Source organism: Myotis davidii, unplaced genomic scaffold, assembly GCF_000327345.1.
Source record: "Myotis davidii unplaced genomic scaffold, ASM32734v1 scaffold189, whole genome shotgun sequence".
NCBI lineage: Eukaryota > Metazoa > Chordata > Mammalia > Chiroptera > Vespertilionidae > Myotis > Myotis davidii.
In genome coordinates this window covers 410,302-423,939 of record NW_006383017.1, presented here as the reverse complement: position 1 = coordinate 423,939, position 13,638 = coordinate 410,302, and the positions used below count along the sequence as shown (strand labels likewise).

The 13,638-nt window shown below is 48.2% G+C and overlaps 1 protein-coding gene across 7 annotated transcripts in view; it reads right to left on the bottom strand.

The window, feature by feature from the left end:
* Positions 1–828: 828 nt before the first annotated feature.
* Positions 829–13,638, bottom strand: part of ABHD6 (abhydrolase domain containing 6) — a 51,023-nt gene continuing 38,213 nt past the window's right edge. For all 7 annotated transcript variants that reach the window (XM_015558234.1, XM_015558235.1, XM_015558232.1 and 4 more), the window contains 4 exons: positions 11,996–12,153; positions 8,531–8,585; positions 8,222–8,322; positions 829–1,754 (listed from right to left, as the gene is read on the bottom strand). In XM_015558234.1, coding sequence (XP_015413720.1) covers positions 1,578–1,754; positions 8,222–8,322; positions 8,531–8,585; positions 11,996–12,153 — 491 coding nt within the window. In that variant the 3' untranslated portion in view covers positions 829–1,577. The remainder of the gene's footprint in view (positions 1,755–8,221; positions 8,323–8,530; positions 8,586–11,995; positions 12,154–13,638) is intronic.

Sequence of the window (13,638 nt, the reverse complement as noted above, 5' to 3'; positions counted from 1 at the left end):
GAGAGAATCATTGATTGGCTGCCTCCTGCACGCCCACCACTGGGGACCCAGCCGGCAACCTAGGCATGTGCCCTTGACAGATATTGAACCCGGGACCCTTCAGTCCACAAGCCGACGCTCCATCCACTGAACCAAATCAGCTAGGGCTTGCCCTATGTTTTAGATAAACCACTTCAACTGAATAAAAGTTGTAGACATGAGAGAGAGAGAAACATTAATTGGTGGCCTCCTGTACAGGCCCTGACCCGGGATCGAACCTGCAGCCTAGCTATGTGCCCTGACTGGGAATGGAACCCACAACCTTTGGTGTACTGGACGATGGTTCAACCAACCGAGCCACACAGATCAAGGCAGAATAAGCCCGACTTTAAAACACACTTACCCAGTTAACAGAAAATCTGCCCATGTCGCACATAATTAGGACCTTAGAAATAGTAACTGTCTGCATGCTGTTGATCTAGGCTTATTACGTTTATTTCATATCACTGTGATCATTTACAGCTGTTGAGACTGATTCTCGAGCACATGACTGTTCACAGAATTCACAGAATTCACTGGTGTTTACATCCAAGGGTTCTCGTAGCACCACCACATAGGACAGGCCCATGAGGTGCTTGTGTCTGATCATTTAGGACCCGAGTCTGGCTATTTAGGTAGATGTCTACAACATTATTGCTTCATTAGTCCTATTTTTAAAAAAGCCTTTACTTTTTAAAAAATTATTGATTTCACAGAGAGGGAGGGAGAGGGAGAGAGAGATAGAAACATCAATGATGAGAATCACTGATGGGGCATGTGCCTTGATGGGGAACTGAACTGTGACCTTCTGGCTCATAGGTTAACGCTAAACCATTGAGCCACATGGGCCAGACCATTACACCTATTTTTTAAAATAAATTATTCCCAGAAACCCACCCTGCCAGGTGTGCTTCCCACTGTGACTGGGTCTCCTCGTGGCACAGCTGACACGTGGGGCGGAGGGAACCCCCACGGGAAGGGTGTGCTCTCTGCGGCTCCGAGGGCTGGCTGAGGCAGAACCATGTCCCTCTGCAGGTGCAAACATCTCCTGCAGCTGCCCCTTCCCAGCCGGGTCTTGCAGCTGACGGACTGCACTCACCTAGGGGCCTCTCTGTAAAACTTAAGACATAGACAAGAAGGGCTCGGCGAATGGCGGCTAATGCTCCTAAAACAGCCGCTGACCATGCAGGGGGGAACGTCTGAAGCAACAGCAATACCTCAAGTCTGTCTGTAAAACGTGTTTCAAAGAAAATGATGTCCTCAGCGATTGTGGCTCAAGGGGACCGCGTCGCGAATGAACCTCAAGACTCCTCAGTAGGTTTCCAGGCTGGGTTTTCTGATTTTGTTCCATGGGAGTTTCTATTTCATGAAAAAACATCTTGGAGATTTCTTCGTGGCCCCCAGAGCCCTGTGGGTCTGGCCGGGGCAGGGCACTGGCTTCCTCAGGGCTGCTGGCGCTCCGGCCGCGTTTGGGGCAGGATCCCTGAGAAGTGGTGGCTGCGTCAGATCTGGAGGCGGGAGCGGATGCGGCGTGCGGACGGCAGGCTGCGCTCGGGGCCTCAGTCCAGCTTCTTGTTGTTGTCTGTACTGTGCACCGAAGCTAAAAAGTCGACGAGGAGCTTGGCTGTCTTCCTAGGTCTCTCCATCACCACAGAGTGCCCGCAGTTTTCCAGAAGTTCCACCTGGCAGTTGGGGATAGACTTGGCCAGCATGTCTGCCCCGGACACGTCGATCACCTGCAGGACAAGAGCGGAAACTCGATGGAAAAGGTTCAGGCATCTGGGTGTACTCGGTGGACAGACTCCCACGGAGACCGCAGGGGTGGTTTTGGGGACCAGGCCGCTTAAGTGTTAGGGTTTGTGGCCTTCTGACACCGTGCCTCATGGCTCCTGGTTTATTCTGCAACTCGGGGCCAGGAGTTGTGATGCTGCCTGTGTCACTGAGGGGGAAACACAGTGCCTGCCCTTGAGGAGGTTCTGGACTGGTAGGGAAGGCAGACAGGTGGGCGGACAAAGGCGATGTCACAAGCGCTGATGGGGGAGGATCCTGGAAGCTGAGGGAGCACGCGGGTGGGAGGCCATGGAAGGCACAAGGACGGCCAGTATCTAGGGGCTGAGACACAGTTGCCATGATGTTTTTTATTTCTTCTTTGATCTCACTGGTAACCCAGTCGTTGTTTAATAGCATGCTATTTAGTCTCCATGTGTTTGATCTTTTTGGATTGTTTTTGTTATAGTTTTCCAGTTTTTTTATGCCTTTGTGGTCTGAGAAGATGCTTGATATGATTTCAATGACAGAGACATGGTCAGGCTGGGCCGAGAATGCACCCGGGGGCTGGATTCGGGTGGGACAAGTGTGGGAAGGACCAGGGAAGATACCAGAGGAGAACACTAATTACCAATGATCACAACCGGGAGCTCTCTCTGAAGGTCTTTTGGGGTCCCCAGCTGTGAATTACGAGCAACGCTTTTCCAATGTGAAAGCCACAAGGCTGACACTTTTCAAAAACTTCGTTAGTTTCACTTCAGTTACCTGGGTTGCCTTGCTAGTATGCCAATCCAACTGACTTTTTCTCCCCAACGCCCTTGCTTGGTGATATATTTGCATTTATTCCCCTTCTCTCTCTCTTTTTAATCCTCACCGGTTTTTATTAATTTGAGAGAGAGAGTTTCACTTCAGTTACCTGGGTTGCCTTGCTAATATGCCAATCCAACTTACTTTTTCTCCCCAACGCCCTTGCTTGGTGATGTATTTGCATTCATTCCCCTTCTCTCTTTTTAATTCTCACCCGTTTTTATTAATTTGAGAGAGGGGGGGGGGAGGAAGAGAGAGGGAGGGAGGACTCACTCATAGACAAGGTTGCTGTGGCAACCGTGTGAGCAGATGGAAAGCCTGGCTGCTGTGGAAATGCAGGTGGCGTCAACATGTCAAAGCATGAAAAGGCAGAAGCGCCCGATGGAGTCCCTGTCCTATAGGGAGATCAGGAACAGCTCACAGGCAAAAAGACCCACTGGAGCTTCTGGTTTTGACCCCGCTCTGCAGCTAAATGCAGCATTCCCACAGTCACCCACGTGAAACAGCTGGACGGCCCTCACGAGGGATGCACGTCCGTGGGAACCATGTCAGCGATCTGTTGGCAGGACATACAGGTAAATGGTGAATTTTCCTCCATCCCTACTAGGGTGAGGGAAGCGAGGTGCTTGCCTCTGGCACAAACATTTACGTGGGCGCCAAAAAAGTCGGTAATTAAGAGGAATACTATTTTAATGCAACATGTAAAAAAATGTTAGTACAGAAAGATCCATGATGAACAAAATATCAAAATTACAAAGAGACAGGATCCGCCCCTGCATTACACGACACACCTCCGAGTTCCAGCCCTGCCCTGTGCTATAGTGGCAGGTCCACTGTAGGCTGCTGGAGGGCAGATCCTGTCTGTCTTGGTCCCTACGGTATCCCCAGGGTCTAATACAGTGTCAGGCGCATAGTAGGTGCTCAATAAATATCTGTTAGCGGACTTAAATGTGTAGGCAGTCATTTGGTGGGTTTGTCCCTTCGCTAGTTAGTTTGTTCATTCGCTTTCTTGTTCACTCATTCTCTGTGCGCTCTGGGTCTCTGTGTGCCAGGCACTATGCTGGCGGGGAGAAGGAACCTAAAGAGAAATACGCTTTGCCGATCTCCCCACGGCCCTCCCACTCTGTGGACTGAACAGAGAAGTACTTGAACGAGTGAGTGCACAGAAGTCCTCAGGAAGGTCTGCCAGGTCCCATTGTGCAGGGTGTGTACTGCCCACATCCAGGGGGCATCGCTCACATCGACGGCGATGCACACAGCTCCCCTGCAGTTGTGCAGTACAGCACCCGCCTACACGGGTCCAAAGCTGGGGAGACTGAATTCAGGCTGGCAGGGGCGTGTCTGTGACACCAAGTGATGACAGAGCAGGAGAAAAGCCAGACAGCTTGGGAAGCAAAAGGCTATGAAGCAAAAGGCCATGAATACCGGGCCCTAAATTCTCTGCTACTTGGTCTCTGCCCTCAGGGTGGGCCAAAGGACACATAAGGGTCTGGTCATGTTTATAGCAGGCCCATGGGATGTCAGGCTCTTTTTCCAGAACCAAATGGACTTAAGAGCCCTGGAGGCAATTCTGGACCTTGGCAGAAGCCGGCTGTCAGAGGCAAAGGACATGAACAATAATTTGTTTCTGATAACTGGAGGAAGATCACCTTCATACACAGGTTTACTGATGTGAGCACATGAAGTACAGTTTATTCTTATATTATTATTTATTAATTATATTATTTTCAAAAGTAGGTTTATAGTTGTGAGTATATGAGATAGTTTATTCTTGTATTATTAATGATTAATTATTGTATTATTTTCCATAGGAACAACTGTAGCCCTACTTTGCCCCACCCTATCGTTATCTCGCTGGAGCTTCAGTCACCTGGCAGAAGAGAAGCCTATGATTTAGAGCAGCTGACTGACTGTCTTGCTCAAGGTCACAGGCTAATAAAGGGCAAAGGCAGGGCTGGACTCCAGACTTTCCGACTCCAAGGCCAGTGATCTAGTTTCTGCAGTGTCTCTGCAGGTCCTGCTCTCTCTCTCTCCCTGCTGGTCCCGAGAACCCTGACCACCTTTGGGACTTTTAGAATGAAGAAAGGCCTCCATTGTTCTGACTCCGATTTCTGACTGGATGGCTCCCTGCTGGCCTAGCCCGAGCCTGCCTCTCGCACAGACACACACAAAGCTCCTTTCAGCGTCTGGGCGGCTGCAGAAGGGAGCACAGAGCCTCCCCCCCGCCCCCCCCCCCCATTCTGCGCTCTGCATCCGGTGCATCCTCGGCCACACCTGGCTGACTTGAGGTAGCTGCTCTCTGCTGATGCCCCCGTCCCTCCCTCACACGCAGTGGGCACGGCCTGGCTTCTCCTCCCGTCTCCTCCTGGGTCATCGCACACAGCTGAGCCTGTGCGGCTGCAGCCTGACCTCCTGCCTGTGCTCTCATCAGCTGACACCGTTGGGATGTGCCGCAGGCCAGCAGCGCTCACAATGGTGGCTTTCACCTCAGGGTCCTCAGAGGATCTGCCTCAATGGGGACAGCTTTTCTCTAACATCCTTTGCTCACGGTATTCAACAGCCAAGACCCTTTAACAGGCAATGCACTGCTGTCTGCCCGTGGGCCTTGTGAGGGCCCCATTTCTCACTGCCCCTCTTGCTTTTCAAACTTTAGAGGAACTTTCAATAAGAGGTGATTTCTAAAGAACAGTTGCAAACAAAAAAGGAGCTTCTGGGTATAAATCAGGATTTCTTGAGGGTTTATTATGGGTTGATTGTGCCTTCCCCAAATTCACATGTTGCAGTTCTCACCACCGGTACTGCAAAATGTGGCTTTATCTGGAAATGGGGTCACTGCCGATGTAATTAGTTAAGATGAGGTCATACTGGAGCAGGGCGGGCCCAGAATTCAGTATGTCTGGCATCCTTAGAAAAGGGGGAAATTTAAGCACAGAGGCACGCAGGAACGGGGGATGCCATGTGAAGATGAAGGGAGAGAGCCGGGCAAGGCATCTATAAGCCAAGGGACACCAAGATTGCCAGCAAAGCACCAGAAGCTGGGGCAGAGGCAGGGGACAGACCGCCCTTCCCGTCTCGCAGGAGGAACCACCTGCTCACACCTTGGTTTCAGACTTCTAGCTTCCAGAACTGCGAGACAATCAATTTCTATTGTTTACGCCACCCAGTTTGTGGTACTTTGTTGTGGCAGCCCTAGCAAATGAACCCAGAGCCATCTGACAAAGCCTATTAAAATTAAAAAATGCACATGCCCTCTGACCCAGCGATTCTACATCTAAGAATCTACCCTTTAGATGTGCTCTCACGCTCCACAAACACACGTATAATCGTGCTCACCGAGGTATTGCTTAAAAGCAAAAAGCTGGAAATGACCTAAATGACCGTCAGAAGGGCACTAATTAAAAACACCATGCAGCTCTCAGAAAGAAGGTGAAACACTGTTTTGGGCATGAATCACTCATGGAAACCTAGAGGGAATGTGTGATGAGGAGCAGGACATCTGCACAGTCTCCAAGTGTCTTCCCACCAACCGCTTATTGGTTGCGTGGGGAGAAAGTAAATCTACAATGAAGAAATCAGACAACACCCTATTATGTGTCTGAGGATGTGACATTTATAACTCATCAAATATTTTATACAGGGAATGTAATATAACCTGCGTTTAATCATGAGGAAGCGGCAAATAAAAACTCAAATTGAGGAATATTTCATAAAATAACTGGCCTGTACTCTTAAATATCTCAGCGTCATGAATGGTAAAGGCAGACTGAGGGATCCACAGAGACATCACCTGTAGCAGGTGACCCTGGAGTAAACCCTGGTTCAGGGGCCGGGAGGAGGACGGGGAGGCTTCTGTGTAGGGCATTATTGAAACGACTGATGAAATTGGAATATGGATCGTAGATTAGATGAAAGCATCTCATCCACGTTAAATTTCCTGAATGTGATAATGTACCGTGTTTACATGAGAGAATACTCTTGTTCTCAGTAAATACACTCTGAGGTGTTGGGGTTCAAGGAGCATATTGTAAACAACCTACTCCAAATGGTCCAAACATATATACTGCCAGGCAGATAGGTGAGAATGACAAGCCAATGAGGCAAATGTAAAACACTAGTTATGAATAAAATGTGGTAACAGAACGATGGAATGACACTCAGCAATAAAAAGGGACGACTGGTATATGCAACAACACGGGTGAACCTCCAAAACATGCTTGAGTGCCCTGACTGGTTTGGCTCAGTGGATAGAGCGTCAGCCTGTGGACTGAAGGGTCCCAGGTTCGATTCCAGTCAAGGGCATGTACCTTGGTTGCAGGCACATCCCCAGTAGCGGGTGTGCAGGAGGCAGCTGATCGATGTTTCTAACTCTCTATCCCTCTCCCTTCCTCTCTGTAAAAAATCAATAAAATATATTTTTTAAAAAAAACATGCTTGAGTGAAGAAGCCAGATGCAAAAGATTACTAATTATGATACCACCTACATGAAAATTCTAGATAAGGCAACACTATAGAGACAGAAACCAGATCAGTGGTTGTGGGGTCTGGGTGATGAACTGCAGATGGTCAAGAGGGAATTCTGGGAGTGACCGGGTGTCCAACACCAACGTGGATTTTACGGCATGTCAATCCACCTCCAGTAAAGCAGGTAAAAATTTGGGAATTTAGGTAAAGCATATACAGGAGTAGTCTGTACTATTCTTATAATTTCAAAATATTTAAAAAAATAAAATGAGTAGATCTGTATGGGCTGATATGAAATGATTTCTAAGATATATATTTCCTATAAATATGAAGGTACAAAACTGTGTATATAGCACATTTAAAAAACGTAAATATGTATGTAGCATGTCTGAAAAAGTACAGGTAAAACTTCTCTGTGGATATGCGTGCCTGCTAAGAATAGTAGGCGGACATTGGCTGCTGGCTTTGTCCATAAAGGCCCTGGGACTCTGCCTGCCCTTGGGTTGGGTGTTGTCAGTGGCTGCACTGACACCACGACAGCAGAGCTGAACGGCCCACAAAGTTGAACATTTTACTCTCTGGCTTTTTACAGAAAAGGTTTGCCAATCTCTAGGAAATTGAAGAAATATACTCAGGACAGTAAGTGTTGCCTCAAGGAAATGGAAATTGGGATCTGGGATTTTCATTTTTAATCTTTTTATATTTTCTGAAGTTGTTGCTGTTTTAATATGTTTTTATTGATCTTTTTAGAGAGAGAGCATGGGAGAGGGATACAGAGATAGAAATATCAATGAGACCCCCACTGGGGATGGAGCTGCAACCTAGGCATGTGCCCTAACCAGGAATTGAACCAGCGACTCTTGGCTCCTGGGTTGATGCTCAACTGCTGAGCCACACCACCAGGCATTCTCTGAAGTTTTTATACTCTATGGCTTTGATAAAAATAAATTGTAAAAATGATTTATAATTGCCTTTCATTTTAAAGGGCCAATGTTGTTGCTCTCAACTCACAGCAAGATGCTGCCACCAACACTGGCACTGACCCAGGGGTGTCCCTCTCTTCCTGGTCTCAGACACCAGCCCACCAGCTGGTTTTACCAACGGCCTCCCCCTTTTCCTCAGAGGCCGGGGTACCTGGCACAGGTGGCCCCAGGGACACGCTACATACCTGGTCTTGTTTCCCCCAGATGATCTGCGTGGGGGCCTTGATCTTGTCCATGTTCTGATGGAGGGAGTATCTCGACTTCTCACTGATGATTTCCAAAAACACTTTTTAGAAAAGGAAAAGGAAAACAAAGTGAATGAATGCTGGGCTGTGCCCTGGGCACCACCGTACAGCGTAGGACAGTCATTGGGTCCAAGCCGCCACCTTCTCTCTCAAGGGCTCCAGAAAACAGACTCCCAATGTAAGAAATAAAAGCCAGCCACCCATGAAGCTTCTCTTGTCCCAGCTCAAAGCTCAAAGCAGGCTACTCACACTTCCGGTAGAAGTTGTTATGAGGGATGCGGACATCGACAAGGCCTTGCAGGATCTAAGGACAAATAACCCACAGTTAGAAGGCAGGAGAAGCTTCATGTCCTCAGGCTTCTCACGGCGCTGGGACAATGAAGGAAATAAAAGTCCAGACATTCATGGCATTGCCAAGGTTTTTAAGGCCTGGTACCCCGAATTCCCATGATATAGGACAGTATGATGTAATTGCTCACTAATGTCCAAACGCAGAATAAGGTCTATTTAGAAAATTAAACTATTGTGGATGGTGAGTTTCTTAAACAATAAAGAATTTAACTATTGCCCTAGCTGGTTTGGCTCAGTGGACAGAACATCGACCTGTGGACTGAAAGGTTCCGGGTTTGATTCTGGTGAAGGGCACGTCCCTTGGTTGCAGGTTCCCGGCCCTGGTTGGGGGTGCATGCAGGAGGCAACCAATCGATGTGTCTCTCTGTCTCTCCCTCTCCCTTCCACTCTCCCTAAAAATCGATGGAAAAATATCCTTGGGTGAGGATTAACAACAACAACAACAACAAAAACAAAAAGAAAACAAGAAAAGAAAGGAAGGAAGGAAGGAAGGAAGGAAGGGAAGGAAGGAGGGAGGGAGGAAATGGAGGGAAGGAGGAAGGAAAGGGAATAAACTGTTGGGAGAATCTGGGGGGGTTCAGAGTCCCTTGTTTATTGCTCAACATTGTCTTGGCCTCCCCTGCTGAGGTCTGTGAAGGCCGCAGCAGCTGTGAATCTCCTGGACCCAGACACTGACTGAGAGGTGCATGGCCAGAAGGAACACAGCCCCCACTTCCCCTGCCTCGGGGCTCTTGAGGTAGGTCCTAGGTTCACATTAGCAGCCACCACTCCTCTCATCTTCCTGGGAATGGTCTGAACCTCTTAAATGCACTCTCAGGAGTCCTGTGCATGGATTGAAGTGGGAAAATCAGCCATAACTGCTCTGGACTAAACCAACTCCTGGAACATGACTAGGACCTAACAGAACCAGAGTGCAAGTCCAGAAGTGAGCCAATGGCAAGCTGTGAACACACTGTCCTCAGCGTCAGACATTTTCTTTGCTCTATCTATCTGCTCCCACGCATCATATCCATTGGGCATCCACCCGTCCATCCTCCACCTCTGCTCCACCTACCTATCTATCCACCCATCCTGCATCTCTGAATCATATGTGCATATGTCTATTGATGCATCCACCTGCTTGTAACCACCAATCCATCTACTCTCCACCCTGCATTCCTAGACATCCTCCCACCCAGCCAATCAAGCATCCAGCCATCCACTTATCCTGCATCCTAAATCATCTATGCATGTGAATACACCACTTCATGAATCCATCTATCATGCATCTACCCTCACCTCCATGCTCCATTCCTGCGTTATCCAGGCATCCTTGCATCCACTGACTCATTCAATCTACACTTAAGACCCATTTCATGCAAGTATTGTGCCAAAAGCTGAGGATAGAGCAGAAAATTAAGACAAAGTCCCTGATCTTACAGAGTTTAGACTGCAAGACACAGACAGACAGATACAGTCATTACACTGGTGCTTGGTTGCTCCTTCTCTCCTATGAGGGAAAGCTTTGGAGCTGCCATTTATTTTCTCCTGGCATTTTCATCTCCCTGACAACTCAAAACTTGGAATTTTCTAAAACTGTTTGGCCACTCTATTGGGGGAAGAGATCGGTGCCTGGAGGGGATCAGCACAGCTTCACAACTAAAAAGGATTCAGGGCTCGACCGGTGTGGCTCAGGGGTTGAGTGTCGACCTATGAACCAAGAGGTCACGGTTTGATTCCCGGTCAGGGCACATGCCCCAGGTTGCGGGCTTGATCCCCAGTAGAGGGCGTGCAGGAGGCAGCTGATCAATATTCTCATCGTTGATGTTTCTATCTCTCTCCCTCTCCCTTCCTTTCTGAAAACAATAAAAAAAATTTTTTTTTTAAAAAAAAGGATTTTCAGGGATAAAATATAGGGCAGAGTCTGGGTGCTTCCTCAGAGACAGGATACACCCAGTAACTGAGTCCATGCTCACAACCTCTGACTAGAGCCCATTCTCTCACCTCTTACGAGGACCCATCCACCCTGAGGCAGGGTCCAGCTCTTACAACAGAGGGAGATCATCTGCTGTTATGAAGCCTCCGCCCTGGACTCTCCTCTCTTGGTTTTCTATTCTTTCCTCAGACGACTCCATGCAGACCCAGGTCCTTTAATATAATCATCGCTCTAATTGTCTAGCTCCAAACAGACTTCCCTCAGCAACACCTGCCTGCTTGACATCTGCACTTGGAGGCCTCACAGGCAGCTTAAAATTAAGGCACCCAAAATAGAGCTGTTAGCTTGTCCCCTAAACACACCCTCCCTTTATCCAACTCAACTACCGGAGTCACCTGTGACTCCTCACTTTCCCTCATCGTCCACATCCAATTTGCTGGTAAGTCCTTGTTCTTCCTCCCAAAGCATTTCAGATCTCCTGTCTCCACTGCTGCCACCCTCGTCCACACCGCCATCATCTTTGAGCCACATCAGCACCCTCGTGGCTTTCCCTGCTTCTGTCTGCACCCCCTACAATCCTTCAGGGGTTCTCCGAACCTACTTAGAGAAAGCCAGACTCCTTCCCATAACCCATCTGGTGCTACATGATTCTAGCCCAGTGGTTCTCAAAGTGGATTTGGGGAGTCCATGAGGTTAAACTATTTTCGTAATAATACTACATGTTATTTGCCTTTTTCGCTTTGACTTCCTCAAAAGCAGACTGATTTTCAGGGCCTACAGAACAAGGGACAATGTCTCTCTGGTGGCTAATGAAAGGAGTGCACCTATATTCTTGTGTTTTAAGTTTTTATGACTTTTAATTTCTAACATGGTAAATATCAACATTTATAACTTCCACCAACGAACACTCTTTGGGGTTCTCAATAATTCCTGAAAGTATAAAGTGGTCCCGAGATTCTTTAAAAATTGAGAATCTCTGGTTGAGCCCCTGCCTCCCTCTCCAACCTCATCCATCGCATTCTCTCCCTCATCCTCTGGGCTCCAGTCACCCAGGGCCCCTTTTAGTGTCTTGAACTTGCCTATATTTTTTCTAACTCTGAACGTGCTATTCCTCCAAAGAGGCTTATCCAATCTTCTGCTGCCCCCCCCCGTTTTTATTCAGGGCACCATCTTCCTTTCCCCTAGAAAACGTACTATAATTCTTTAAAATCTGTTGACTTGTTGATTGTCTGCCTCTCCACCAGTCGGTGTCCACCCAGGAACCTCTTCTGTCTTATTCATTCGCCACGGTGCCCCAGCACAGTGCCTGACCCGTCACGGCCACGGTACAGACGCTTGTTGAGTGAACAGACAGGTAAGTGCAGGGCGGAGGGCGCATGAAGGCAGCTGTGCTGGCCAGTGCCCCCCTGGCAGGAGGCAGGCGCCTGGTGGCTGCTGAGGTCCCATACCTGCTGGGGCACCTTGAAGCGGACGTAGGAGCAGAGCTGCAGCATCTCGCCCATCTCCTCTGGGGTGGACGGGATCAGCGGGATCTTCTCCACGGCGGCCGACTCCTGCAGTTCTCTGAGCCGTCGTACGAACTGGTTATCAGTTGGGTATTGCAGGCCTGGGGGATTCAAACCAGAAAAGCTTGGCCATTCATCTGCCTTCTTACCACCCCCACCTTAGAAAGGGAACTTCTAGTATCAGCTAATATGTTCCAGGGGTGTTTCACCAGATTCCTTTTTAATGGGTTCTGCCATCCTGGCTCAAGGTCAAAAGCACATTCTGAAGAGAAACAGAAAAAAAAAAACCCTCCAGGTACTTTACAGATGGGTGCCCAGCAGCATGAGGAGCCCGTAAGAAAACCGAGGCTCAGCCCCTCCCTAAGCCTCTGAATCAGAGCTGCCCGTTAACAGCTGTCCGGAGACTTATCTGTATGACAGAGGTAAGCAGCATTAGCCTGGACGACAGCGCGCCTGAGCCCCTTTCCCATCTGTGCTGTTGAGAGGAGATATCACGAAATGCATGATGGTAAGAAAACAGAGAACTGAGGGAACTGACTACTCCTCCCTTTGTCCTGGACCCACTTACTAATCTCTTATTCGGGGTCAATACACAAAACACAGTGAGAGCAAGTCCCCCTCTGAGCCATCCCCTACGTCGGGGCTGCGGCTGCCCTCTGTACAGTCTCCCTTCCTCCAGGAGAGCACCAGGCGCCATGAGACTGGAAAGCTTTGAGATGGCCCTGGCTGGTGTTCTCAGTGGTTAGACCGTCACGGGTTCGATTCCTGGTCTAGGGCATGTATCTCGGTTGCAGGTTCCCCAGCCCCAGTAGGGGCACACGCGGGAGGCAATCAATTGTTGAATCTCACGTCGATGTTTCTCTCTCTCCCCCTCCTCCCACTCTCTCCAGAAATAAATGGAAAAAATACCCTCCAGTGAGGATTTGAAAAAGAAAGCTTGGAGACGGACCATTACTTCCTGCACCCTGGAGCATGGCACAAGAGAGTTTACACAAACTGATGTACACAGGAGGGTAGAAGTAATTTCCACTTCCAACAATGCGCATATCTCTAGGTGTTTAACTTAGCTACAGAACTGGATTCTATTTATTTTAATTTTTTTCTATTTGAAGAACTAGATTTTGGAAAGGCAATGGCGTTGATACTAAGCTGCAGAAATCCACACTTTACAAATCTCCTACATTCAGTAGCTCCTTTAAATTCATTATGGACACAGAGTGGCTTTCGCAATGCCATGAGGGCAGACTGCGTGATCTATTTCCTTTCACTTTAAAAATAATCCAGGCTAAATGCCACGTGGTATCTTGCGTTGGGTCCTGGAATAGAAAAAGGACACGAGTGGAAAAACGAAGGAAATCCAGATAAAGCCTGGAGTTCAGTTGACAGCAATGCACCAATGCTGGATTGTTAGTGGTGACACATTCACTGTGGAAATGTGAGCTGTTAACAATGGGGAGGAAAACTGGATGAAGGGTAGATGGAACTCTGTACTATCTTTTGCAATACTTCTGCAAACTTAAAAAAATTATTTCAAAGTATAAAAAGTTTATCTTTCCATTTTCACATATAGTTTTAAATTTTCAATG